The 26,780-nt window shown below is 31.9% G+C and overlaps 1 protein-coding gene and 1 long non-coding RNA gene across 2 annotated transcripts; both read left to right on the top strand.

Annotated features, from left to right (window-relative positions):
* Positions 1–3,732: 3,732 nt before the first annotated feature.
* On the top strand, positions 3,733–26,483 carry LOC139491210 (uncharacterized). The gene is made up of 2 exons (XR_011656488.1): positions 3,733–3,840; positions 24,183–26,483. It is a non-coding gene; the product is annotated as an uncharacterized lncRNA (long non-coding RNA).
* LOC139491209 (zinc transporter ZIP1-like) lies at positions 7,317–9,652 on the top strand. Its single transcript, XM_071278681.1, has one exon. The coding sequence runs from the start codon at positions 7,405–7,407 to the stop codon at positions 8,476–8,478; it is 1,074 nt and encodes a 357-aa protein (XP_071134782.1). The 5' UTR covers positions 7,317–7,404; the 3' UTR covers positions 8,479–9,652.
* Positions 26,484–26,780: the final 297 nt, after the last annotated feature.

The following is a 26,780-nucleotide window of genomic DNA, read 5'->3' as shown; positions in this document are numbered from 1 at the left end:
ATAAAGTTACAAAAAGAAGCATTCAATTCTTAAATGCATGCAGTCTTTCCTGTAAAAGCAGTAGTTTAATCTCATACTTATGTTCATTGTTCACCAATTATAATAAAAATTGCATGCAAACATTTCTGAATTTACCATTTTACCATAAAATTTGTTACGGATGTTAACTGTATAAAAATGCCAAACTTAATTATGTATTTTTTTTTTACATATATGTACTTGAAACTTGTGAAAATTGATGTACTTATTTGTTATAAATACAAATTGTAATTTTTGCTACAGAATTCTGCTGCTTCACAATTAAAAACTAATTTTGTACAATCGTTTGTTTACAAATCTTTCTCCCCTACAAATATGTTGCTATAGATTCATTATTATTCGTTGAATAGCAAATTCATAGGCGTGTATGCAGACTTCAACAAAACTATGAAATAAGATATCCACCAACATGCAACTTTTGCGTCATCCCTGAAAAATTGGTACCCACGAAAATATAAAGTGGATCCACAGTAAATTTTTAAGCCGCCGAAAGTCAAGGTAAATTGTCTGGAGGTGTATTTCACATAACTATTATAACCTTTTTCTGAAGGTTTACATAATATTTTCCGAAATTTGGTTTCAGATTTATTATTTGATGTTTAAAACAAATATAATCAGCATTCAACTGCCTTGATGGTATAAAATCAGGATATTTAATTATGGGAGGGGGGCACATTTCTTCCTCCAGACTGTTTGTTTACCTATGGGCTAGTTCAAAGCATCCAAATGAATTTAATAATTAAAAAACTCATCATTTAAATCAACATCAAGAAGCTTGGGCTTTTATATATTGCACAAAAAATGTATGCCCTGACTAAGATAGTAGAGGGGATTTATGTTTTCTGGTTTGAGGGTCTTCCATCCATTTGTTTGTAAGGGCTGATGTCTGTCCCATACAAGGTAAAACATGTTGTTCAAGGGAGTTTGTGGTAACGTCAACATGAAGCTTTATACATGTGCTTATTTTAAAGGGAACTGTTTAATATATATTCCGATAGTTGTTTTGAACCAGATTTCATTGTTCACTGAACATGGAAAATTGGAAATGTGATAGTGTGACTTTGGCTTCTTGTCCTAGAACACATACTTATGTTGAAGTAATGTAGAAGTTTTTACATTAAAGATACTGGGTAAATTTTGTTGCGGAAGTTTCTGTCTGCATTGGAAGGCCCATAAAGCTCTTTGGTCAGGTTTGCTCTTTGAGCAATTCCCAGTTCCCATTCTCTATTCTATTCTTTATTCTATCCTTTCACTGAAATACTAGTTAAGAGGGATAAGTTAAATTCCTCTACTAGAAGACTGCTCATCAGAGACCAGGGTGATTATGAAAATTGAAAAAAGAATTTCAGAGGCTCCCTTGATACAAGTAGATACACCTTTACCTAGTAATTAATATATATGAGGTAATGACATCATCTGGGGTAGAGGAGGTTAAGACATTGTCTAGGACAAATGAGGTTATGACATTGCCTATGATGGAGGGTTCAAAACATTGCCTAAGATAGAAGAGGTAAACACATTGCCAAAATTGAAGAGGTAAAGATATGGCCTATGATAAATGGTGTCAAGACATTGCCTAAGATGGCAGAGGTAAAAACATTGCCAATGATAGAAAAGGTAAAACATTGCCTATGATAGAGGAGGTAAAAACATTGCCAAGGATATAAAATGTAAAGACATTGCCTATGATAGAGGAGGTAAAAACATTGCCTATGATAGAGGAGGTAAAAACATTGCCAATGATAGAAAAGGTAAAACATTGCCTATGAAAGATTGCCTATGATAGAGGAGGTAAAAACATTGCCAAGGATCCAAAATGTAAAGACATTGCCTACGATAGAGGAGGTAGACATTGCCAAGGATAGAATGGGTAAAGACATTGTGAAGGATAGAAGAGGTAAAGACATTGCCTACGATAGAGGAGGTAGACATTGCCAAGGATAGAATGGGTAAAGACATTGTGAAGGATAGAAGAGGTAAAGACATTGCCTACGATAGAGGAGGTAGACATTACCTATGATAGAGGAGGTAGACATTGCCTACGATAGAGGAGGTAAAACATTGCCAGGGATAGAAGAGGTAAGGGCATTGTCAAGGATAGAAGAGGTAAAGACATTGCCTACGATAGAGAAGGTAGACATTGCCAATAATAGAAAAGGTTAAACATTGCCAAGGATAGAAGAGGTAAAACATTGCCTATGATAGAGGAGGTAAAAACATTGCCGAGGATAGAAGAGGTAAAGGCATTGTCAAGGATAGAAGAGGTAAAGACATTGCCTACGATAGAGGAGGTAGACATTGCCTATGATAAAGGAGGTAGACATTGCCTATGATAGAGGAGGTAGACATTGTCTACGATAGAGGAGGTAGACATTGCCTATGATAGAGGAGGTAAAAACATTGCCAAGGATAGAAGAGGTAAAGGCATTGTCAAGGATAGAAGAGGTAAAGACATTGCCTACGATAGAGGAGGAAAAAACATTGCAAATGATAGAAAAGGTAAAACATTGCCTATGATAGAGGAGATAAAGACATTGCCAAGGATAGAACAAAAACATTGCCAATGATAGAAAAGGTAAAACATTGCCTATGATAGAGGAGATAAAGACATTGCCAAGGATAGAAAAGGTAAAACATTGCCTATGATAGAGGAGGTAAAAACATTGCCAAGGATAGAAAAGGTAAAACATTGCCAAAATTGAAGAGGTAAAGGTATTGCCTATGATAAATGGTGTCAAGTCATTGCCTAAGATGGCAGAGGTAAACAAATTGTCAATGATAGAAAAGATAAAACATTGCCTATGATAGAGGAGGTAAAAACATTGCAAAGGATAGAAGATGTAAAGACATTGCCTATGATAGAGGAGGTAAAAACATTGCCAATGATAGAAAAGGTAAAACATTGCCTATGATAGAGGAGGTAAAAACATTGCCAAAATTGAAAAGGTAAAGGTATTGCCTATGATAAATGGTGTTAAGACATTGCTTAAGATGGCAGAGGTAAACAAATTGCCAATGATAGAAAAGGTAAAACATTGCCTATGCTAGAGGAGGTAAAAACATTGCCTATGATAGAGGAGGTAAAACATTTTCAAGGATAGAAAAGGTAAAACATTGCCTATATATATAAATAATAGAGGAGGTAAAACATTGCCAATGATCGAAAGGTAAAACATTGCCTATGATAGAAAAGGTAAAACATTGCCTATGATAGAAAAGGTAAAACATTGCCTATGATAGAAAAGGTAAAACATTGCCTATGATAGAGGAGGTAAAAACATTGCCAAGGATTGAAGCGGTAAAGACATTGCCAAGGATAGAAGCGGTAATGAATAGAGGAGATGAAGACATTGCCTAGGATAGAGGAGTAAGACTAAGAGACATACAAACAGGTAAATCATTGTTCGAAATGACAACATTACTAGGCTCAAATATATCAAAATACATTTTTGATAAGAAATGGTATAGGTAAACACTATTATAGATTTTTTAGAGTTTTCTCAGTATTAAAACTTTGTTATGTTTTTTTTTTGTACGCTTTTTTTAACCACTCATAAAGATAAAAAAAACAAAACGATTTCAAGCTGTTACTGGCTATCATTGCAGAAGATATAATAGTATTTGTCGTTCAAAACAATTGATAATCGTCACGTGTAAAACAGATTTCTGTTTGATTGCCATTACAATTGTATCGTGAAATCAGGTAAAACTCCAAAGTTGACTGCTTGCATCAGGTGGAGGAAGTCCTGTAGATTCTTACCACAGTGAAAAAAACTAATTGCTGAATCAAAGCTATTAGAAGTAAGTAAACAGACTAGTTGACTTTGATTCAGCGTAATTTGTCCAAGTATGACAATTGTCTTTCAACGGGTACACAATTTACCTTGTGTTTTTGCACTTTAAAACCCTGACCATCACGCTAGTCTTGTTCAAATCGAGATATTTTCATGTGACCTCTATGCATTGGCAATTTGCGCTGAATGTGCATTAGTTAATTGGCACTTGACATGAGGCAGTCGTCATGTAATCAATCGATCAATCAATCAACCACCCAATCAATCAATCAATCGATAATTTGTAAATCCGTGTATGCTAAATTATCAGGTGTGCTAAACGTAAACATTCATGAATGAGTTTTCAAAGACTCATACAGAACGATTCACTTTCAACTTAATTTCTGATTAGATTCGTTTTATAACCTCTAAATTTTGAAATTAAGCCGTTGTGAATTTAACAAGTATATTGATGTTTAAAATATCAGAGGCGATTTTGAGGGGGGCAGGGGCCTGGGCCCCCCCTTTTAAGAAAAAAATGTGGTTGCTTATATAGGGATTCACTGAAGCGTGAAGCGATCGGGCCCCTTCTAAGGCAGCCAGTGGGCCCCCACTTATGAACATTTCTGGATCCGCCACTGAATATAATAATAGTAACTGTTTGCATACTTGAAAATGCATGTTTGTGTAATCGACAAAGATGTTTCATTTTTAAGTGGAACACAGTTGTAAAAAAAATGTTATTACTAAAGTGTGTCCGCTAAGTACAAAAAGAAGGTACATGTATTTTAATTATGTAAGTCACTGGATTTGTTGCGGACTAATTGACGTTTACCCTACATAGTTCAGTGGCCGTAAGTTTTTATTGTTGGAGGAATTTGGATTGCCCGGAGAGAACCACCAACCTTCGGCAAGACAACTGACATTCCTAGAGTTTAGCACATCTGTCACTGACGTGCCTGGTTAGAACTAATATTAGGGATATAGAACTACTTTGACCATGTACTCGCAGGGGTTAACATTTTTTGTTACAGCTAACTAGCCCAGGACTTATGGCAGCAGGTTTTTACTAGCCCTGTTGGAAGAACTGCTAGTCCATCAAAACTGACCTGCTAGCCCTAGTATGCCTTAAAAATCAAGAGTTTGTCGCATAATACAAAGTGGGTGTCCTTTGTTTTGAAGGAGACATTATACACTGTATTTAATATTTTTTGTTGAATTGCTATTTATTGTTGGTGCTTAACCTAACTTAGTTGTTCCCACATTCAAAGCAGACTTTTTATTGGCATGCTTTGGGCAACTAACGGTAATATTCACAGAGCATCGTCTGTTTTTTTTATCAGCAACAGCCAACCTTCGAGGGGAATCATTGTATCCCAGTTTTGCCAAATTCTCAGGAAGTAAATGCGTGATTTTTTGGTCAAATTGTAAAGATCAAAGAGAAAAAACAAAGGAAAATGCCGCCAAATAAGCATGAAAATGTGTGAGTCTCGACCTAAAGACTTGGCAGGTTTGCTGTCTTGGATAATATAATTTTTTTCCCACTTTTCCCGGTCGTATTTTGCATTTTTGGGGGATGAATTTTCAGTCTCGTTACCCCTCCATCTACCATTTTTAGTTTTGAAACTGATGAAGTTCATAGAGTGTGTGCGACTTGGCAGCCCTGTTCCTGGGGTTCCCGTACTAAAATATTAAGAAATAATATGTTGCATGGTTTCGTGCTCAAGAGCTTTGCGACAAGACAGGTCAGTACCGATCAATACATCATATCCCCAAATACCGTTAATTGAAAATCTCGGCATAAGCAATGTACAATACCCCAGGCCATGGTATGAGAAATCGATATTTAAAGTACGAGAATTGCAATCAACACATGATACCGGGCCACCTAGAGTTATTTGTTCTGTTTTTAAAATATGTACAATAGAACCTGTACAAACCAGTTCAAATTCTTGGAATCCCTGATGACTTATTAATTGAATCGGATTGGCTAACATAGAATAGTAATGAAGGGATTTTCCACTTTTGAAAACGTCAAGATTTTTTTGTTACTAGTCCGTCGGGCATATCGGGTTACACATTTTAATTGCCCGAGGCATAAATGATCTAGTCCCGGGCGTCGGGCTAGTGGATTTTTTAACCCCTGATTAATTTAACTCGGCCATTGAGATTTGATAGACGTATTCTGTTATCAAATACAGTCGTACTGAATGTTGAATTGTTGATATATTTGTCATATGTTTTATACATACGGAGAAAAAAGCCATAGTTTTAACTGAACATATTTCAAATAATAACCAGAGGCAGATTTAGAGAGTATGTTAGAACCATTTGGTTGATTATTTTGGGAATCACTGGAGCGGACACCCTCTTTTTGGCAGCTTTGTGACTGAAATGGCAATTTCCTGGATCCGCAACGGATAACGTCGGCCTCAGTGAATATCATTTTTTCAAAAGTCAATAAAACCGCATATTTTCCTTATCAAAAGACAGTAATTGTATATTATTACAGTCAAAGACTGTTATTCATTCGACTATTAACGTTTGAATATATACAATTTCAAAGGAATCATGCGGCCGAAAAAATATACTCCGAATGCACACGAAGCTGATACACAGTGGAAGCTAACATTAATGAATTGTTAACAAGCTTGCTGTTCGGTGTGAGCCAAGGTTCCGTGTTGAAGACCGTACCTTGACCTATAATGGTTTACTTTTATGATTTATAAATTGTTACTTGGATGGAGAGTTGTCTCATTGGCACTCATATCCCATCTTCCTATATATCGATTGTTGATGAAAATCATTTGAGCTATAAAGTTCATAATATTTTACAATTTGAGATATATAAATATATATGTATGTATATATTAAATGACTGAATAAATAGTCAACGATAAATCTTACGGGGAGATGGATCATATAATTATGATTCAGCCGTACACTACAAAATATAATATATATCAAGTCTATCGTACAAGCGTCTATGATGTTCGCTTTAATTGTATAAATTTCAAGATTTTGATAGTGTCTTAATTTGAATATATTGACATGATTCATTTGACATCGTGCTATTACCGAGGAAGGATATCTGTTATCCGAAATATTTAACATATTGTTCGTTTTATTATGTTTTTTTGGTGATGTTGTACCCTTTTAGACTTGTTATATATATATATAGCAAAACTTCCAATCGATTTCTTTTATTATCTAAAAATATATAGAAACATCAACATTATTTAAACTGCATGACATATTTTACAACTCACTATACGATTTCAAATTCGGGTCACTTGTATGCCCCATACAGATTATACAGAATAGAATGTTCCAAATAAAGATAGCAATATTATAATCTATGTTCTGAAACATGATATTATTTGGGTAGTTTAATATATCAAAAGGTTTGATAATCGATTCATGATAATAAAAGAAAAGTTTTCAAACGGAATTTTCATACTTTATACCGGTATTGGTCCATCGTTTAGTATACATCAAAGTCACATGACTTACATTTTTACACATCAACAACAACATAATTTCATGATCATGAACAAATTACTAGCATGACTAGTAAAACTTATGTGACAGCATGGAGCTTACCACTTTAAAAGTTGTCATTATTTTTGGACTTTTTATTGCCACACTACTTTTGGGATTTTTTCCAATAAAACTAGTTGCACACATCAAAAAGAGAAATGCCAGTAGAATACGATACCGACGTGCGATAAGTATTTTGAGTTGTTATGCGGCAGGTGTATTTCTTGGAACATGTTTACTTGATTTACTACCGAGTGTCCGGAGGGATCTGGAGACAATACTCAGAAAAATGCATCTTCTATCTGGATTTCCTGTGTCCGAATTCGTAATGGTGTTTGGTTTGTTTTTAATTCTAGTTGTTGAACAAATCATTCTTTCTTGGAAAGAAAATCAGCAAAATTCGTCATTTCTAACAACTGGTAAGGACAATAGTCGAAAATCGTTGCTGTCTGATACAGATGACAGAGATTTTATGAGCTCTACAAGATCTGATCTAAGTGAACATTCAATTGGTGGAATTAGTGATGAACCTTATGGACAAAAACAGCTGTCAACTTGTTCAAATGTACATGTATCAGGGGACGTTTATAATGACACTGAACAGGAACCATTTTATTCAAAAGAAAAACATGAAAAAGGGAATGAAAACGAATTTGAACACAATCATTCTACTCTTCGTTCTATTTTATTGCTAATAGCCTTATCTTTACACTCCGTTTTCGAAGGACTTGCAGTGGGATTGCAAAGAAAATCTGCTCAAGTCATTGGAGTATTCGCTGGACTATTTCTACACAAAATGGTGCTGAGTTTTAGTCTGGGGATGAGCTTGGTTCAAAGCAAACTTTCATATAAATCGATGTTGCAATCTGTTACAATATTTTCTCTGTCTTCACCATTTGGTATAGGTCTGGGTTTACTGATCATAGACTTATGGGATTCAAGGATATCTGTACTAATACAAGGGTTGTTGCAAGGGATTGCATGTGGTACCTTTCTGTATGTAACTTTTTTTGAAATTTTGCCACATGAACTGAATTCTAGTGATATTAGACTAATCAAGGTTGTATTTTTAATTCTTGGATTCAGCACAGTGACTGCAGTTGTGTTTATTAATGAAAAGTCGTGAAAAAAAATCGTGTAAATAACAGTTAATATATTACATTTTATTTTAGCATTATTAGTATTTATATTTTATTGTCATTTAAAAATACATGTATTTAATTTGTGACAAAAAAAAGAAACAAGCATAATATATGTTGGTAGTTTTGGGGGATGAAATGCAACCCAAACTCTCTTGTAATTAGCTTGATATACATTTAATACAAACTTACTTCGAAATGTTTGACAGTTAAAACAAAATAATACAGCTATATGTACTTAAAAATCTTCTGGACTTATCCAGTTTTTTAAAACAGTGACATGTTCATATGTACAAGTATGTAGGCTTTTCATTTGGTAAAAGTTAATTAAGCACTGTCAAAGTCGGAATGTTGCTCCCATAGACTCAATGTTAAAAAAAAAACACCCTAAAAAATCCCTTCCTACCTACCCACCCTAACTTGTTTTTATAGATTAAAAAACTAAATTAAACTGATTAAATGATTGGTGATGTTTAATGGTTCTTTCAATACTACATGTATTGGCTGTATTGTGACAGCCAGAATATATTTTGGTGGAGGAAGCCAGAGTCCTCGGATAGGACCACTTATCTGAAGTAAACTTAAGGCACTTTCTTTTATCATGTTTTTTGAGACATATATCAGATAGGATACATTGATTTTAAAACCCCTGATTGCTATGTCTCATTAAAAAAAATATCGTAGTAAGATACATGTATTTCATAATTGCTGAAGAGAACACATATAAATGGGTGTGATTGCATACAGATATGTCAAAGAGTTCATTAAAACGATGTTTTGGAGAAAAAAAACACACATGTCATGATTCAATACACAAACATGTATAGTTTCAAGTTTGAGCAATTGTACCATTGTACACTGTGGATAATTATAACACTTAAGAGGGATGACACATACATTTACATTTATAATATGATAAACATATGTAGGTACATGTACATTTTTTAATAGAAATAGTTTGCATGGTACAGAATCTCAATTTAAAAATAAAATGCAACAAAAAAAGGGGAAGGTCGTACACTTGTGTCTGTGACCTCAATTACTCATTATACATATATATGTTTGTTCATGCAAATTGTATCTACACAATGTTGATATCCAGATGTGTTCATTACTATTTAATATTTCATGAAAATAAATATAAAATAGTTATCAAAGGTACCAGGATTATAATTTAATTCGCCAGACGCGTGTTTCGTCTACATGAGACTCATCAGTGACGCTCAGATAAAAATAATTATAAAGCCAAACAAGTACAAAGTTGAAGAGCATTGAAAAACTTGATTTGATATGATTTGATATTGTTATCAGAGACTTCCCATTTTAATGCATCTTTGGACACACCAGTTTTGAAAATGGTGAGTCCAGACAGATTCCCATGCGTCCAGGACTCATGGACTCGCCTTAGTGAAAACTCTGTCAGAGACATACAGTGTACAATATAATGTATCGTATGTCTCTGTTGAAATTAAATGAATAAGCTGTACGTGTATATCACATTCATGGGGAAAAAATGAAAAATAAAAATACCAATTTAGAATAATAAGTTTACAAATAATATTTGTTTAATAGTTCTCTTTCTTTATAAATCACTTGGTTAACAGCTGTTTAGTTAATGATTCTCAATCATTTATGTTGCATGCATATTACATCGATTTCATAAGATTTTATTGTTTATTTTAATCTACTCCATATAATCTGAATTTTAAAATATTCACAAATACGCCTGAAACTCGAAATTCAATAACGACACCCTGTCTGCAGACTCGTAGTTGCCCACACAAGGTTAGGGACCTGGTAAATGCTTAAAAGAGACGATTGTTCAAGATAGGATGAACAAGAATGTTTCCCCAGTACACGAATGCCCCACTTTCACTATCATTACTATCAGTTTCTATGTTCAGTGGATCGTGATATTGGTATAAACACTCTAATTTGGCATAAAAATTAGAAAGATCATCTCATAGGGAACATGTGTACTAAGTTTCAAGTTGATTGGACTTCAACTTCATCAAAACTACCTTGACCGAAAACTTTAACCTGAATCGGGACAGACGGACGAACGGACGGACGCACATACCAGAAAACATAATGCCCCTCTACTATCGTAGGTGGGGCATAGAAAGAATATATATTCCCTCACATAAAAGCAGAAATAATTGAGTACAAAAGCTTAAGTAATGTACATGTGTTTGCCAGAAAACAGTATGTGTAGTAACGTAGGAATTTGATGACAAGTCAATCTGCAGAAAAATTCTCCGACCAGTTGAGTTGGCATTAGTATTTTCTGTTTAATGAATAAAAAATCTGATAATACATTGTTTTTGCCATAAGGGTCGTTTTTGCTTGTCGGGCGTATATATTTTAATACTGAAATTAAAATTACTTAGTGAACTGTTTGATATCACATGCTGTTGTTTTAGGCATTCAGTCACTATCGAATCATCTCTTCTATTCAGTTCTGTAACAGAAATAAAGCTTTTTTAGTCTGTAGATGTCTCCATGGTTTTACATTTTCACAACACCACCTCCCCTCCCCTTTACCCGAAAGAAATATCTTGAGATTGATTGAAGTCTAGATAGCTGTGCATCACATGTTTTATAAGTATAAGAATACGACATATGCCAATGAGACGCAATTACTATCAACCAAAGTTCAAATGAATTGAATATGTAAGCAATTATAGGCTACGTACGGCCTATAACAATGAGACATGGACGGCTATACCTAGGTAACATGTCATGACATGAAAACTATAAAAAGTTACAACTTATCATTATCAAAACGTTTACAAGTATCAAAATGTCCTTATAAATAATTAATTTATCCAAGGATTTGTATAGTCTAACTTAACAAATCCTTGATTAAACATTTGTTTTCTGAGATTAGTACACGATTTGTTTTCAAAGTCATATACCTTAGAATGTATTGCTGGTAGTTCAACGTATACATTTCAATTGTGATAATGTGAAGAAATAAAAACGTCTGTAGACGTTACCGTTGAATAGTTATTATTTACCCAGACATGTAATGCCGGGAAAAGACATCCAAATGTGCGACTTTTTGAAGTCAATACTAATTTAAACGCAGATAACTTAATGTATTGAGCTATCATTTATCATACGCTTCCTGGTCCGAGTACACAATTATTTCGTAGTGCATTTTTTTTAGACAATAAATGGAAATATAAAAAATCCCACCTGCGCTTTCTCAATAATATTTTTACAGTGTTATGTATTACTTTTGGGACAAATTATTTCAAAATTATAGAAAACTTCATCGGCTCTAACTCAAAATATGGACAATTTTATGTTCAGGGGGTCTTGAAATCTTTTGACAGCTTCCGAAATACTTATTTTTAACCTTTTTCAGCTGGACCAAATCACTACTTTACTTTCAAATTCATGAACAAATTTTTTCACAGTGTAATTTTACCCCCCTACTTGCTATTTGAGGCATAAAACATGAAGAAATAAATTTGGAAGGGATATAAAAAAGATTTGCAAGTAACACACTGTCCACACTAGGGACTATATACGTGGATAACAATCAAGGGACGATAACTACATGTACTCGGACCTCCTGCAGCGGATCGCAATAACCAACTGACCTGAACAATTTATTGACGGGACTCTTTGTTTAGGCGTGTATTACCTTTTCTTAATATGCTACATTTTCACGCAAACTTGATAAAATACTTTTAAAATCTTCACTTAGTAATAATTTAAGATTTAATCAGTTATGTTTTAAATCGTATATACTTAACAATCAGTTATTCAAGATTCGACATTTTATTTCTAGATTTGCAATATCAGAAAGCTAGAAAGTCAGCTCATTCTTTGCCATTAGGAGTTGTCGAATATCTTTCATATGATTTTCGTTGGTAAGAATTTAGATTGGCGAATCGCACCATGCAATATCACAATTCCATTTTAAAATGTTATGTTTAATGTGTACAAAAAGATTCTTATGAAAAAGTAAGGTCTCAGACAAAAAGAAATCTTCATTTTCATTCAGTCTCTGTTTAATTGTTGCATATATGTGTTGATAAGACGGGATACTGGCACCAGTCGTATACAAGTGATGGCTTTATTGAGAAAAAATACCGGTTTCACATATCCGTATGCATGTAGAAAAAAATGAACAGATTAAAACAAAATATTAAATAAAAAAACCATGAAATGAATTTTTGCTCACTAGTATTTTCAGCCGATTTCATTGAGTGTGAAGTCAAAGGTAATATCTTTAGTTCGCTTGCTTGTTAGATGAACCGTGAAGTCAATGTTAGGTCAGGTTAACTACCCTCCTTTAAGAATACACTAGTCCAGCAGATTACCAATCTATCTGTCTGATGGACTATGCTACTTCTAAAGGAGGGTAGTAAACCTGACATAATAATGACTTCACGGTTCAGCTAACAAGCAAGCTTACCAAATATTTTACCTTTGGCTACACACTCAATGAAATTGGCTGTAAATTAAAAAAATATATCTTTTTTTGTGCTAAGCACTATAAATAGATGATTTTCTCTTTGTTCAATGGCATCGAAGTATTCTTTTGAATTTTTATCACCATAGATTTAGCATTAATTGAGGCAATAAAAGAGATAAAACTATGAATAATTTATTTAATATGTATTTACTAATGGTTTACCTCACTGATGTTACAAGCAATCAAAACCTACGAACACGATCCACTTGATATTTCACGGTGATTTCACTTTTATATTAGAATTTAGTTTTAAAAACATTCAGCCAAATTTTGACCATAAGTAATGTTATTTTTGTAACTTTATGTACATGTTGATTTGTAAAAGTCGCCAATGATTAAATGAGCTTGAGGGAAATACTATTAAACGGGTGGATACTTACATATTTAATTACTTGTGACGTATGTAAAAACTACTATTAGGAATTACAGATATGCGACGAATGACGAGCCAAAAAAAAGGAGTTAGTTTTAAAAGATAAAAAAAAGTACTTGAAATTTATTCAAAATGAAATCATTGTTCTGTTTTGTGATATTAGGAACAATTTTGTTGGTCAAGTCTAATTGGACTTCATTACACAATTCATGTAAGTATAACACCATTTACTAGTTAAGATTGTATTGGTTATATTTATCTATTCTGTGGATTCATTATTATTTGTATCTGGTCCTCAATGCTCTTCAACTTCGTACTTTATTTGACTTTTTAAACTTTTTTGGATGATGAGTCTTTTGTAAACGAAACGCGCGTCTGACGTAAATACAAAATTTAATCCTGGTATCTATGATGAGTTTATTTATTACAAAGACATTTCTTTATTTTAACAAATCTCACTAAAGAAATAAAGATTACAAAAATAACATAAGCCTTCAATTTACCTGTTCACAATCGGCGCAAATAAAAGACAAAATCGTCGCAAGTGAAATTCAGATCGGCGCAAATGCAAAAACGCCGTCTATAGTATATTAAAATAATTTTAAATGTTTTAGCTTAAATCCGTTTTTGAAAGAAGCTTACATGAGAAACAGAAGGACTAAACTTCTGGTACCTATACAAAGTACATGAACTTAATTTAGATATTACACAACTACAACAACAAAAAAAATAGTTCAAACCTAAACATAAATAATTCATATATTCTTAATGAAATAGGGAACTGAAAAATAAACTTTTCAATAAGTTTGAAAGAAACATTTCTATTCAAGATTTATCTGATAAACCAATCTTTATGCTAAATCCACCAACACATCACAAGTAAATACATTGCGGTCGGTTTATTCCCGATTGTCCCACTTTTTTAAATTTTAGAGTTCTGATTGTCCCAGATGAAAATCTCGAATGGTCCCACATTGTTTTATGAAGTTAAATATTCTTAGATAAACAAGGTTACTGTTGTTTGTTTTGGTGGTGTCTTCCTCCTATTCCCACTTTTTAAAAATACTATTCCTTCTATTCCCACTTGCAAATAACAATAGATGTTTTGATAAATAATTTGTTTTTATAACAATCAGGGTTAATTAGAATTTCACCTAAGATTTACCTGTATTTTTTTTTAAAGCATAACATATTTGGTACACTGTTTAGGTATAATACCTTGTTTATTTGTAATATGTTTCTTTTTTCATCAAATTGATACTTAAAAATAGAGAAAAATTATGATAAATAGATTGGAGTTAGATTTATTTTTAAACTTTTGAATTTGTACTTAAAAATGAAGAAAAATTATGATAAATAGATTGGAGTCAGATTTATTTTTAAATCTTTGAATTTGTAACTTTAAAAAATTGTCTGCTTTACTAATAAATCATGAATTATGATGGTATTCATCACCAATGGCATCTGAATCACACAATACACATTTTCTGTTTTCTCTTTCTATGTTTTGCCATCTTCCAGTTTCTTTTGGAGATTTCATGTTCAAAGTTCCAAAGGAGTAGGTCCAGTAAGACCCCTTTTTGGCCCCAAAATATAGCAGTTTTACAAAATTGTTAAAATGTAAACTTTTAGTCATTTATTGGATAGTAGAAAGGTTCTGTTACATAAATATGGGCTCTTTTTGCCAATACAATGCACATATATTGAGAACTAGCACCATTAATTCATACTAAATTACTGAAATCTTCACAATTCCAGCATTTTAGTTAAATTTTAGACGGTTTCCGTGTAAAACGAAAGTGGCCGCATTCGTGTTCATCCAAAATATTGAAATGGAAGTTGTATTTAATGATAATACATAACATATATAAAGATTGAGGATGAACACGGATGCGGCCACTTTCGTTTTTGACAAAAACCATCTGAAAAGTGACATTTTTTCACATATTTGGTAGATTTCTAATATTTGAGCCAGAATCGGATCGTTTTTAATGACTAAATAAGTTAAAATCTTTCACATAAATTAAAGCATAACATATTTGGTACACTGTTTAGGTATAATACCTTGTTTATTTGTAATATGTTTCTTTTTTCATCAAATTGATACTTAAAAATAGAGAAAAATTATGATAAATAGATTGGAGTTAGATTTATTTTTAAACTTTTGAATTTGTACTTAAAAATGAAGAAAAATTATGATAAATAGATTGGAGTCAGATTTATTTTTAAATCTTTGAATTTGTAACTTTAAAAAATTGTCTGCTTTACTAATAAATCATGATATAAATAATATTATAACCAAGTATAATCTTATATGTATATATATATATATCTTTATTCTCACAAACCAAATTACAGAAAGGTATAGAGATAATTATACATATTTCAATACAATTACATAAATAAATAATGTATGATTGTAGATAGAGGCATTCACAATTGTTCACCCAGAAAAGTTCAATTTGTTATTGATCTCCTTAATAAGTTTACAAAGTTCGTTCAGTTCTGTACATTTTGGGGAATTCATGATCATTAAGTCATAAAACTTCAATGTGTTTGTTCTATTTCTATAATAATAATTGTAAAATGCAATACATTGTTTTCTATAATTATCGAAAGCTGAACAATTAAAAATGTAATGGTATTCATCACCAATGGCATCTGAATCACACAATACACATTTTCTGTTTTCTCTTTCTATGTTTTGCCATCTTCCAGTTTCTTTTGGAGATTTCATGTTCAAAGTTCCAAAGGAGTAGGTCCAGTAAGACCCCTTTTTGGCCCCAAAATATAGCAGTTTTACAAAATTGTTAAAATGTAAACTTTTAGTCATTTATTGGATAGTAGAAAGGTTCTGTTACATAAATATGGGCTCTTTTTGCCAATACAATGCACATATATTGAGAACTAGCACCATTAATTCATACTAAATTACTGAAATCTTCACAATTCCAGCATTTTAGTTAAATTTTAGACGGTTTCCGTGTAAAACGAAAGTGGCCGCATTCGTGTTCATCCAAAATATTGAAATGGAAGTTGTATTTAATGATAATACATAACATATATAAAGATTGAGGATGAACACGGATGCGGCCACTTTCGTTTTTGACAAAAACCATCTGAAAAGTGACATTTTTTCACATATTTGGTAGATTTCTAATATTTGAGCCAGAATCGGATCGTTTTTAATGACTAAATAAGTTAAAATCTTTCACATAAATTAATTGCATCATATGAAATAGACACTTAAGTGTTTAAAAAGTGGTCAAAATCTTTCGTCAGATGAAACTGAAATTTGAGGCCAAAATCGGTCCTTACCGGACCTACTCCTTTAAGAAATAAGGATATCTGCCGGTCATCCAAAATAAATGTTTCTCAAACTCCAAAGTAACTTTAAATAAACGATAATTTAATGCTTTTGGTGATTCCTGTTGGCTTAAGATGTGGAATAAAAGTATACTTTAAAATATAATTACTTGGAGCAATAATCAAAGATGTAAAATAATGGGTGAAAACTGTTAACTTTACTTCATTATTTATCTTGTTTAAAAAAAAACAGAATTTAAACAGATGCAAAAATAACTTATTACCTGTTCTAATAAAAAAAACCTGGTCAATTAACAGTTGATTAAAAAATGTTTGTACAGTATAATCCTTTGTTTGCACAAGTTTTCCTTCTATTCCCACATGCAATTTTACCTTTTCTTACCAGATTTATAAAAAGTGGGAATAGAGGGAATGAACCGTTTTGGTAAATAAACAAGAATTAATTATTTCACATTTGATATTAATGTTATAAAAGTATATAAAAAAAAATCATTAGATTAATGCACTTTTAATTAAGAAAAATGTATCTACAATGTTCAATTTCAATACCGTAACTTTACATTTTCTTTACAATGTTTTTAAATAAATTCAGAAATAATGCATTCAATTTAAAAAAAAAAAGGTATGAACTTATTGACCATTTAAACTATACACGAACTTGTTGATGGAGAGATGTTTCCACTAGTCTTTGTAATTTTAATATGGAAGTCAGAGGACATTAATATGTAGCATTCTCTGCGCCATCAATGTCAGATTCACCTAAACAGCTTTCTTTATTGATTACGAAGTTGTTGCCTAGAATTCTGCCAGATCAGTCTTTCCAAGAATGAATAATAAAATTTTGGTTTACAATATTCCGCCATAAAGCGCAGTCAACAAGACTCGTTAACAACTAAAAAGAACCAGACTTTCATAAAAAAAAGGATGATGTGATATGATTTCCGATGATTCCAAAATGATAAAAAAATTAAAAACTGTATGTCACCATACGGCCTTCAACAATGAGAAAATCCACACTGGATAGTAACCTTTCAAAGGCCTTGATATAAAAAATGTTAAAAAAAAAATCAAACGGTATATACTAATTACCTAATCTATGAAAAATAATGAACGAAAACAAATATGCTTCACAGCAACTAACGACAACCACTAAATTATAGGTTCCTGACTTGGGACAGGCACACACAGAATGTGGCGGGATTAAACTTTTTTGAAGACGCCAACCCGCCCACTAACACGTGACAGTGTTAGAACAGTACATCATAAGAAGAAACAAAAATCAGTTGAAAAAGTCTCGTCTCATCAGATGGATACAAATAGAAAAAAAGCTAACAAAAACACACAGTTGAAGTGGATGGTTAATTATTCATCCCCACAACAAAGACACTAAGGTCTGAGAGTACTCACAGTTACTGACGGTTACATGTAGTTCAAAACCAATAACTTTTTATCTGTAATTTCAAAAAGTGGGACAATGCAATGCATTTTGGTGCCACGATATATCAGTAGCACTAGTTCGAATCCCGGCCAGGGAAGAACGAAAAATTTGCTAACACAAATTTACAGATCTAACATTGTTTGGCTGCTATTTGGACGATTTTTTGTTATGCGTTAGTGCAATAACATTATTATTTAGTTTTTTTAAAGGAAAAACGTTTTTGTGATTAAATTATTGATGAACTTTTACAGATATACAAATCATACATAAGAAAGAATGAGACGCCTTAGAGGCTAAACTAAACGGGTCAAGTAAAAGACCAAATCAGAGCCATTTAACTAGCTGTTTCTACTGTTGACTTTAATTAAATTTTGGTTTACTTGAATGACCATGCGATTAGCCTTGCGGATGTAAAATAAAAAAATATAATTCAAAAGACAACATACTTCAATGTTAATAAATAACGAGACAAATAAATGAAAATTGCTACATAGAGATTATACTAAGACCCAACGACGGATCAAATCCAAGTCATATAGCTTTTTCAACTGTTGACCTAAATTTAACTTTTGCTATGCCCTCGCGACAAAATCTCGATGGACATATTAATTTACTCCTGTCCGTCCGTACGTTTGTCCCTCTGTATGTAGACTCATGGTTTGCCCGGTATTATCTTCTACAGTTCTTGATGAACAGCTTTAATATTTCTAGACATGTAGAGGTGTGCATGTCCACAGGATTTTGATTACTAGTATTTTTATTTGTACTTGATTTTTTTGGTACTACACAAAGTGTTCATGATTTGTTCAAGATATTTGGACTTAAGATAGATTCATGGTATACCGCCATCTTAGATTGAACAATCACAGTAAAAATTCGGTCTAGTTATTTGCCTAAATCTGCAAATTTGAAGACAGATTTGCAATTTAATGGTTAGACTGTTTAAAAATATAAAGAAAACTTGGCAATTTATTGTATAATCCAAAATATTTAAACAAATATAATTTTTTTTTGCTTTTAGAATCATTTTTTTCAAACAAGCCATTTAAGGGAAGATAACTCTTTTAGTAAAAAATTTATACTGGACAGATAGGGAATTTTTTTCTTTTTACTTGTAGCAAGAAAACAAGTTCGGTGACACCATTTTTTCTTTTTATTTTCTTAAAACATATTACAAAACCTATCTTTTCACAATTTTTTTCAAAATTCTATCTCGTAGATTTTTTTTTATGCACACAAATGTGTTTTCCCATGAACAATCTAACCAAATTTCGGTAATTTACAACGACTTATAGCTTGAAAAATAGCACGGTGACCCCTCCTTTTTATTATATATTTGAATAGAGCATATTAAAATCTTCATTCTGGCTAAGTATAAGAAAATTCTGTCTCAAAAAATATTTACTTATGATCAACCTTAACCTTTTTCTACACTAAAAATCAGCCAGAGGATGCAAGATATTCACAAAAAAATAGTTGGACTTCATTTCCTTCTCAGTTGCTATATAATTGAAAACATTGATTTCACTACCACAATTGAATGTCCCTATAATGCAATAAATAAGATTAATTCTAGCAAATATTGAATCAATACCGGGAAGTTGAACTTGGTGACCACTGGAAAAAGAAAGTTGAACTTGGTGATTATTAAAGTGAAGAGTTGAAAATATTTGGCTGAAAATTTAGTCCTGCAAGTGTCAGCCATTCAGAATAAAATAAAAGTAAAATATACAAAGTGTAAAAATTACAATTTCTAAGGGAGCTACCATTTGATTTTTATGGGGGGGCTAGGATGAAAAATTTTGTCCTGCATTTTTTTTTTGCTGTAATCTCTGTCCTGCCTTTTCATTTTTCACTCTGTTCGGTCCTGCCTTTTTTTTTTTTTAGTTTATCCTGACTTTTTTTTACCTAAATTGTCGTCCTGACTTTTTTTTTTTGCAAGTGTCTCATCCTGCCTTTTTTTTTACTCAAAACTCCTGTCCTGCCTATTTTTTTTCAAATTTCATCCTAGCCCCCCCATAAAAATCAAATGGTAGCTCCCTAACGGTCAGGCGGGGGCATTTTTCGTGTCTTACAGACAGCACAACAATTTCATGTTGTACTTCAACGCCACTGTTTGTCAAATCTAAAATATATGGAACTATATTCATCAGAGTTGAAAAAGGAGGGGGAGGTCATCGTCCATATCTAGTTAACTTGGATGACAACACTTCTTAGCCCTTAGTTTTGAAAAAAAAACCAGAAGTAATATAATTCAAAATATAACGAACTTCAATGTTTCTATAAAATGAGCATATATACAAAGATCATACAACAATAAGACAGAGACACATAATTATGTTTAAATTACTTTAGTGGTTACATTAAAAGGCAAAGAGACACAAAATACAATCCAAAAGACAACAAACGCCAATGTATCTAAATTAAAGAAAACCGATTTATACTAAAATTTTAATGTCATATGTACAGATATACAAAGGCGTATACAATTTAAACAGAGAAAACAGAAGTGAAATTAGTTTATTATATGTTACACAAAAAAAAGGACATACCAAACCAGAGCCATAAAGGTATTTCTACTTTTTACTTTGAATAAAACTGAGAATGGAAATGGAAACTAGGGAATGCGCCAAAGAGACAACAACCCTACCCCTTAATTAAAATGTGTTCAGTGAAAATAGACGTCATTCTAAACTCCAAACCATATAAGTGAACTAAAATTGAAATTAACTATTTATTTGTTACATGAATGAACGAACATTCTCCTCAGCCTTACGGGTGTAAATACAGAAAAAAAAATGATCTTTCAAAAAGCAACAAATGTCAATTTTTCTAATCTATTGAAAATCAATTTTTATAATCAGATAAATCAAAACCACATACACAAGCACGTCATAAATAAATATATCGAAATTAGTTTATAGGTGACACTGATCAAACCAGAGTCGTATAGCTATTTACACTGTTGACTTAAATCAAACTTATTTTTACGTGAATGACCCCATATTCTTAGTCTTACGGGTTAAAAATCAGAAGAAATATAATTTAAAAGACAATAATCGTCATTTTTACTAATTTAAAGAAAATGAATTTATAACAAAATTATTAATTCATATGTACAGATATACCCCAAATACATACAAAAGTAAGATAGAAAGAAATATATTGAAATAAAGATTTAAAAGCTGCCACTTGTAAAAAATGATAGATTAAATCAAAGCCGTATAGCTATTTCTTCTGTTGACCTAAATTAAACATATTTTTTTTTACTTGAATGACCCCCAATACTTTGAATAGCCTTGCGGGTTAAAAAAAATAGAAGAAATATAACTCATCTTTACTCATTTAAAGAAAATTAATTTTTAACAAAATTATTACTTCATATGTACTGATATATCAAAAAGAAGAATAAAATACATACAAAAGTAAGATAGAAGCAAATATATTGAAATTAGTTTCTAGCTGACTCTTTTGATAAAAAGATAGTTTAAACGAAAGCCATAAATCTATTACAACTCTTGACTTGATTTTTTTTTTAATTGAATGACCCCCAATTCTAAGCCTTATGGGTTTAAAATCAGAAGAAAGATAATTCAAAAGACAATTAACAATCGTCATCTTTACTTATTTAAAGAAAATAAATTGATATTCTAATATGACGTTCTGCTTTAGCTTTGGGTACAAAGTCATGTTCTAATTCGAATAGAACATGGGCTGCACGTGATTGACGTCACAATTGAAATTGCAACGTCAGATGAATTTTGAACAACGCCAGAGATCAAAATGGACATTTTGTATGGTGTTGCTCGCTAGGAAATTAAATAAAAAACATTCTAAAAGTAAGATTAAAAGTAAGTAAATGTTTTTGTTCTTTTTTTTATTGACAAACTGTTGATTTTTCTATAACGTTTTTGTTCATCAAATCAAAATGGCGACATTTCGAGCGTCTACTATAGGTCCGCTTCGAAGTAAAAAACTTCATAATATTCCTATTAGAATCGAAATAATTCTATCATGCCATGCTCTATGCTCATTTTAACATGGGTAGGCATTATATTTGTAAACATTAATACCTCGCTAACGCTCGGGATTAAGATATTATAATTCTTATATGATTTGCATATCTATAAATACTTGAATTGGATTGGTCAATTAGAATTTTTCTCTAAGTTTACACTTCGATAAACCATGTTTCCGAAACTACTTTTGTAATCTATTCATGCGCGATACACAAGCTTGCAGTGATCCCGGGATTTTCAGCAAATTGAGATTATAAAACAGTTGCATATAACAGTTGTGACTATTCTAGTGCATATATAACAAAAAAAAAGAAATAAATTTATTGCACTAAAGCTTTGAAAATGTACAAAAAATAAATTTAATAAAATTCCGCGAAATTTCATGAAGGATTTGGCGAATTTACGTCATGGCAAAACACGACGTCATACGAATGGAAATTTTCAAGGGAATGATTATTTCTTTACGTGTACGCTTCAAATTCGGATAAAATTTAATTAAAATGAAGTTTTTGAGGTAGGTGCTATTTCATTTAAGATTCCGTTGTATTTATCGGACATTTATGGTTTTTAGAAAGTCAAGATGGCGGCGTATTCCTTCGTTACGACTTGCCATTGTGCTTTTGGTGGAAAATATTTATAGTAGCCATCAACAAAAAAAATGTTTGGCTGAAGCATTATAAGGATTAAACCCATTTTTCTAGAGGTTATTGATGTGTAAACCGGGGCTCTTACTCACAAACTCAACATAAAAGTTCTTCGGACTTTTATTCAGTTTGTGAGTTAATCGCCCCGGTTTACACATCAATAACCTCTAGAAAAAAATGTGTTTAATCCTATAAACAAATATAATGCCTACCCATGTTAAAATGAGCATAGAGCATGGCATGAAAGAATTATTTCTTAAACAAAATTATTAATTCATATGTACATATATACCCCAAATAATACATACACAAGTATGATAGAAAGAAATATATTGAAATTAGTTTCTAGCTCACACTTTCAAAAAAACCTTAAATAATAACTTTATTAAAGCACAAATTACACCCGTAAGAGGGCCAAAGGCGGCATGATAATTACATATACATTGTAGTAACAAATAATGATGAAATTAAAATTAACATAGACAATAAAAATAAATCAAAACATTAAACACAACAAATGACCTCAAGTGCCCCCTGTCCTCAGTTCCATAGACTGTTTAATAAAGGAGCCTAAAGATTTCACTTGCAGCCCAGTGGTTGGATTTAGTATATATTTCCTCATTTTATCAGAAAAAAATCTTTAGATTGAGTTTTTAAATCATTAAAAATGACATGTCTTAAATCATCATGTATTTTACATATTAAAAAGACCTGGGATTCATCATCCAGAACTTTGCACTTATTACATAGTCTTTTAGGTAGTGGACTATTTTTATACCTTCAAGTTTAAATAGCTAGAGAATGATCACTCAATCTAAATTTGCATATAAGTTTTCTTGTATCAAGATAAGGGTAAACCAAATAAAAATCTTTAAGATAGATTAAACCAAAGCCGTTAAGCTATTTCAACTGTCGACGTAAATTAAACATTTTTTTACTTGAATGACCCCCAGTTCTTAGCTTTATGGGTTTAAAATCAGAAGAAATATAATTTAAAAGACAACAATCGTCATCTTTACTAATTTAAAGAAAATAAATTTTAACAAAATTAGTAATTCATATTCAGATATACAAAAAAATAATCATAATCTAATATAAAAATTCCTGCCAAGAATCCTGTTGCATCCTAGAAAAAAGTAAAATCACAAAAATGTTATCTCTATACATACAGCCACGAATCAAAGAACATATCATTGTAAATACAATTTTGTGTTTTGTTATTTGATTTTGCCGTGTGATTATGGATTTTCCGAATTGATTTTCCTCTAAGTTCAGTATTTTTGTGATTTAACTTTTTTTTTACCAGGATAGGTACCTTTTGTACATAACTTTGTTTCCTCTTAGAAAATAATCTTTTGATATAGTGTAATTTAGATGTGTTTTTTTTTTATATTTCAGCTGAACAATTGCAAGAACATTGTCCCGCAAAGGATATTTATGAAATAGCTTTATCTACTGTCGGCGGAGAAATTTTTTCAATGTTGAATGCCAATCATTCTATTATTGTGCGGTTTGATGATTCTAATTTTTATTCTATTAATATCAACAAAGAATGTTATGACTTTCAAATCGAAATCGAGGTATATTTTGGCTATTATATTGATGTCCTCGAATTACAAGACTTGTTGGAACTGTGTGAAAACGGAACCGTTATTGAGAAATTATTTTGTGATCCGTTTAGCATTTATAATGTAGACTATGTTGATGATCCAGTGTTTCCATATTTTTCTGGTGTAAATATGTTTTTTACGGACGAGCTCCATCACTGTACCGCTTGGTTCAGAAATTTCATCACGCAAAAGAACTATACAGTGTCTAACGTTGATTTAAACTTTTTTCTTTACAACATGACTTCCTGTTGGGGAATGATGTCACTACTTAATCAACAGAACGTTTTCATTCTACCACCGAATGAATATGATATGCAAGGAATGTTAGTACTTGGAACGGTGGCAGCAGGATTTAGTCAACCTGATTACAAAGAGGTTTTTATTGGGACACAAGATGGCTCTTGTATGAAACGTTTTGTCGAGTACTTTCGTCTAAACAGTTATTATACTAGTGAAGAGTACCTTCTTAGCCCTGATGTGATCATTGAATTTAAAAATGAGAACTCTTGCCTAGAAGTTTATTATAATTGCCGCAAAGATTGGGATTTTATTTTACCTGTTGATATACCAAATAAATCACTTGCATATTTGCAGATGGTAATAGCCGGAGAAGTGACGCTTGTAAATTGTTTCGTACTATATATATTTCTTCAGAAATCCAACCGTTCGCCTACAACAATACTATTATCAATGTTGGCAGTGTCTGACACTCTAACAGCGCTGTTTATATGTATACCAACGATTATCGCTTACCAGCTATATCAACACCACATCAGTTTCAATGGTACTGTTCTTTCATGGAACTTAATTGATTACAATTCGTGCATAATAAGCGGGGCAACACATTTTAAATATGCTTTCCATCTATTGTCCGTTCTCATAACAACTTTGTTGAGTATACAGAAGGCAATAGCTCTTCGTTCTCCATTATGGAGCATTAGAGGCTTAACCAATAACAGAAGTGTCAAAACTTCGGCTGTTGCATTAACACTGAGCATAATTCTATTCTTACCAAATGTCGTAATATGGAAGATTTTGTCAAAAGACGTTGATGGAAGATGTTGCATAGATGGTGACTTAATCTTAAAGTATTACGACGTGTACAGAAATATTAATCTAACAAGCGATATATTGACTGTTATTGCTATATTCATTTCTTTAATATGTACATTTTACATAACTTGTAAGTTGACATGCCTTCGACGAAATCTCCCGTGGTCTGACAACATGACTGTCAGGAAAAAACACCTTATGTCCGCCATTACTGTCGTTGTCATCTGCGGCATATTCATTGCATCAGAAGTATTGCATATCATGACAGGTGTAATGTTCTGGATTGTGACCTATTATGAGAGTGATTATAAGCTTGTAACTTTACTTGAAAGTACCAAGCAATATTCCGACCTTAGTTTATTGATAGGATTTTCCTTAAATTTCGTCGTCTATCTTGCAATGAGTACGCAACTGCGAGAAAAACTTTTAAATGGTGTCAAAGAAATAACTGGATCCAAACGGCGTAAGAAAAATGACCGCAAAAATGGGTCAAATAGCACTACTAGGAAATATACAAATTCGAATTCGAATGAACCTTTATCTTTACAAACACTTATCATATTGTGATATTAACAACAACACGGTTTGCACTGTGCCCACTGACATAGGCTAACTGACCAACCAGCATAATGATAATAACAATGTCAATGACTCGATGCACAAATACATATAACTGTGTGTAATGAACCGGTCGATTGTTTTACTTCCCGAACACGTTCGAGACACTGATGTCTTTGGTGCCTCAATTTGAATAGTCACAACCAACCGAGGAATACCTATTTATGAGAGTAATATTTGACATCTGATATTTTAAGAATTATATATTTATTACATTTGTGTCGTATTTTTACTCTCATTTTCAATTATGTATGGGTAGTTAATAATTTTTCATCGATTTCAAAGTTTAGCTAATCTACTTATATTAGATATATGATCATCCATTAAAAAAATTAGATTGTTGTTTAATGTGTATATAGAAAATGCTAATTTCATTTACATGAGCAAGATTTTAATTTAAATATTTGCTTTCTTTTAAGTTCTTTTTCTTTTATTTGTCCTATATATATTATTGATAGAATATTTTAAAATAGACTCAGAAATAAGCGAAAAATATCAAAAGAATATTCAAACTCATACCTCGAACACAAACTGACGATGCCATGGCTAAAACTAAAATGAATCAAAAGACAAAACAAAATAACATAAAACACAACATACTAGTAGAACACAAGACACAAGACAAAAACACACCAAATAGTTATCAAAGGTACCAAGCTTATAATTTAATACGCCAAACGTGCGTTTCGTCTTATTTCTAAAAAATTCGTACATT

Source organism: Mytilus edulis, chromosome 10 (genome assembly GCF_963676685.1).
Source record: "Mytilus edulis chromosome 10, xbMytEdul2.2, whole genome shotgun sequence".
Lineage (NCBI taxonomy): Eukaryota > Metazoa > Mollusca > Bivalvia > Mytilida > Mytilidae > Mytilus > Mytilus edulis.
The sequence above is the reverse complement of the archived record's forward strand: the minus strand, read 5'-3'. Positions and strand labels throughout refer to the sequence as shown.

What these genes read in the sequence shown, in the direction of transcription:
- LOC139491209 (XM_071278681.1), top strand. Translation starts at nt 7,405, where the DNA reads ATGGAGCTTACCACTTTAAAAGTTGTCATTATTTTTGGACTTTTTATT.